The sequence below is a fragment of the Benincasa hispida genome, chromosome 9 (genome assembly GCF_027475165.1).
Source record: "Benincasa hispida cultivar pf3 chromosome 9, pf3_genome.v1.1, whole genome shotgun sequence".
NCBI classification, from domain to species: Eukaryota; Viridiplantae; Streptophyta; class Magnoliopsida; order Cucurbitales; family Cucurbitaceae; genus Benincasa; species Benincasa hispida.
Window position 1 is genome coordinate 94,928,384 of NC_143486.1, and position 3,188 is coordinate 94,931,571.

The 3,188-nt window shown below is 38.6% G+C and overlaps 1 protein-coding gene across 1 annotated transcript; it reads right to left on the reverse strand.

Moving 5' to 3' along the window:
- On the reverse strand, nucleotides 1–2,872 carry LOC120086084 (PRA1 family protein H). The gene is made up of 4 exons (XM_039042520.2): nucleotides 2,188–2,872; nucleotides 1,425–1,561; nucleotides 611–682; nucleotides 1–534 (listed from the first exon to the last, which is right to left on the reverse strand). The coding sequence occupies exons 1-4, from the start codon at nucleotides 2,634–2,636 to the stop codon at nucleotides 464–466; spliced, it is 729 nt and encodes a 242-aa protein (XP_038898448.2). The 5' UTR covers nucleotides 2,637–2,872; the 3' UTR covers nucleotides 1–463.
- Between the last annotated feature and the right edge of the window lie 316 nt (nucleotides 2,873–3,188).

The following is a 3,188-nucleotide window of genomic DNA, read 5'->3' on the forward strand; positions in this document are numbered from 1 at the left end:
TTCATCTGAAATCTGATGAACTCTCATTAATAGAAAATGCACAAAATGCTATATTTGTGGTACAAGTCATAAGCTGGAACTAAATATCATGTAATAATAGTATAACCTACAAACTAACCATACTTAATACAATAACCAACAAAACAAACAAATTACACATGATTTGAGCTTGACTTGTTACTTGGTTCTAGCCTCTAACAAAGGAAGATGAAACCATGAAACGGGTAATCCGACGGTCAGAGAGCCCCATGCCATTATATGATTTTTCAAGCAAGGCACAGTGGCCTCTGAGGGACATCAGTCATGCTTTCAAGTTTCAAGCAAGAGGTATGCAAAGGTATAGCAATCAGCATTACCAACACTTTTCGTCTCATCACAGAATCAGATTTCGGTACCTTTTGCAGTAAGCTTGGTCGAACATAACTTGCAATATAGGAGGACGAATATCGTTGCCTGTAACTGGCTATTTCCGACTTACTGCAGCTGGGGGCTTGGTGAGAGTCAGCTTCCGAAATGCCGCATGCAAAATCATGCCTGTCAAGATTTCAAACGCGATAAGAACAACTGATAATAATGAACTGTATAACATGGCCTAGAATTCTGGAGTCACCTGTATATCCAATGCCAAGGGCACAGAAGATTGCCATTTGAAAGTTGCAAAATAAAAGGATGATGACAGTCACTGCAAAACATTACACTTGTTTAAGTATTCGGAAGAAAAAATAGATTAAATAAGATATTATGTAATTAAATAACAATAGCAGTTGCAACAATTGTGAGCTCATGCATGGTAATTTACATGGAAAAGATAGATAAATGCATATAGCTGGGTTCAGTAGAAAGAATTTTACGTCCAATAATTCGACAAAGCTGTCTCAAAAAGAAGGGTTTTGAAAGATCCCAGATCCCAAGTAGCAGTAAAACTTTTCCAGCATCAAACATGCAGGCATTATGCTTTGCTACACACTTGGCCGACTTATTGGCTTGGCTCCATTTCCAGAACTAAGGACAACTTATCTAAAGTTCTCAATCATCTTAAATTGAGAAAACAATAGCCTTAGGGCTTGTAATCTTAACCAAATGGAACAGGCAAAACAATACCATTCAACAAGCAGCAATTACAGTGCATATCTCACTGACTGCATAAAAAAATGCTAGCTGAAAAATGAGAAATGCAACAGCTTCGTATGCTTTCAATTTGAGATCCAAAACTCCACATCTACACTGGTGATCTATACTATAGTAATCAGTATATCTACCGATATCCAAAAATAAGTGTATATCATTTTTCAAGTGAAGTTCTCTACGTGAAAATGCAACAATGAAACAAATTACCAACTAATTAATACATGTTTAAAGGGAAGAATTGGGAGGAACTTCTCAGGTGTGTAAGTAAACACGATTTTAAAACATCAGTAACATACCACATTGAGCAATGCGAACCAAACACTGCCAAAGAACTGGATATTTATCTAATCCCCACCTATCACCACAAAATTTAACAACGTCCCAAAGTGCTAAACAAGATATCAATCCAAGGAGGGCAAGAGGCATCTGGTACCTGAAATCATCCACAGAAGAATTTAGACTTCAGAAACAAGAAATTGGTAAAATAAAGGTCGGGATACTGCCATAAATGTCTAGCCAACATTTCTTATGTTCATTCCATGCAAAATCATAAACTAGTAATGGAATAGTGCTCTAGTGAAATGACCAACAATAGCAACAGTGATTCACTATTCAGTCAAACCACTTGAATCCACAAAAGGAATACATAAGAACCCAAATGCAACTGCCTGATAGTTTCGTTTAATCCAGCCATTTGAAATGTGTCAAAGGCAAGTCACAATTTTCGTTGCACAGAATTTAGAAGGCATGCTGGTAATTCTTTCTATATGTTTGACATTGGGATCAGCATTCGAGTAGGGTCCAAAAGTGTATAATCCCATGAGCTTCAAAAATCAAATCAAATTACTAAACCCATCATCATATCATATCTTGATCAAAACGCTTTAACAAATCGATTTTTTTCATAGCTTGTACTCTTCCCCTCTCCTTCAAGTAAAACCAAACAGAACCCAATTCGCAACCCCCATGAAAAATAACAACTTCAACTTCAAGAACAGAATCTCCAGCACACACCCCATCAATAAACACAAATAACAAGAGAGATAGAGAAGAACATACAGCGTGCAGACAAAGAAGAGAACAAATAGGGAGGCGTAATTGCGAGCATATCGTTTGGCGTTCTCGTGGACTCTAAGACGAGCTTGAGCCGGCGACGAAGGAAACGAGTAGGACTCAAAAAACCCAACAAACCCAGAAGTCCAGGAAGGGGTCGGCCCAGAAAAATCAGCAGCAGAGAGCTTGGCAAAGGGGTTTAGGGTAAAAATGGAGAGAAGGGTCCCGATGCGAGAGAAGAGGGAGATGAAGAAACCTGTGGCTAAAGGAGCTGCAGCGGCAGGGGTGGGTCTGGTGGGGGCAGCGGCTGCGGGGGCAGAAGAATGGCGGTGGAGGTCAGAGGTCCGCTGATCGAGAATTTCAAGGTAACCGGAATCGCGAAGCCATGAATCGAAGGCGGCGTCTGGAACGCTGAGGGAGAGTGGGTTGGATGAGAAACTCATTCCGAATCGCATCAACCCAAAAACGAATTCAGAATCAAAAGAGACAAAAGGGTAATATATAAAGGGTTGATTGGAATTGGCTTGTGGTTGAAGATTGTTGATTTGAGATTGTTTGTGTTTGTTTTGTTGTAGAGATATGGGAGGTGGGTGACGCTTTCTCCTCCGTCTCGCCAATCAAAATCATCAACGCCACCGTTAAGGTTCCCGGCGGGCCCGGACTCCGGGTAATTGGGTTCTTTTGAGCCCCCCTCCTAAGAAAAAGTGTTTTTCTTTTTCTTTCTTTACCTACAAATTTAATTTTGTCTCGATTAATAGTTGAGAATTTTTTAAATTATAAAGACTAAATTCTAATTTAAGAAAAATGTAGAGATTAAATCTATTTTTTAATTTGTAATCTAAAAGTTGAATTTTGATTTCATATATTGTGACAATATGAATATCATCCATTTATAAAACATGGCTTAATTTGACATGATAGGATTTATTAGGAGAGAATTGACACTGAACAAGAAGAGTGGAGCTAGAAATTTTCATATTTACATTTTTTTTCCAATGCCCTAGTAA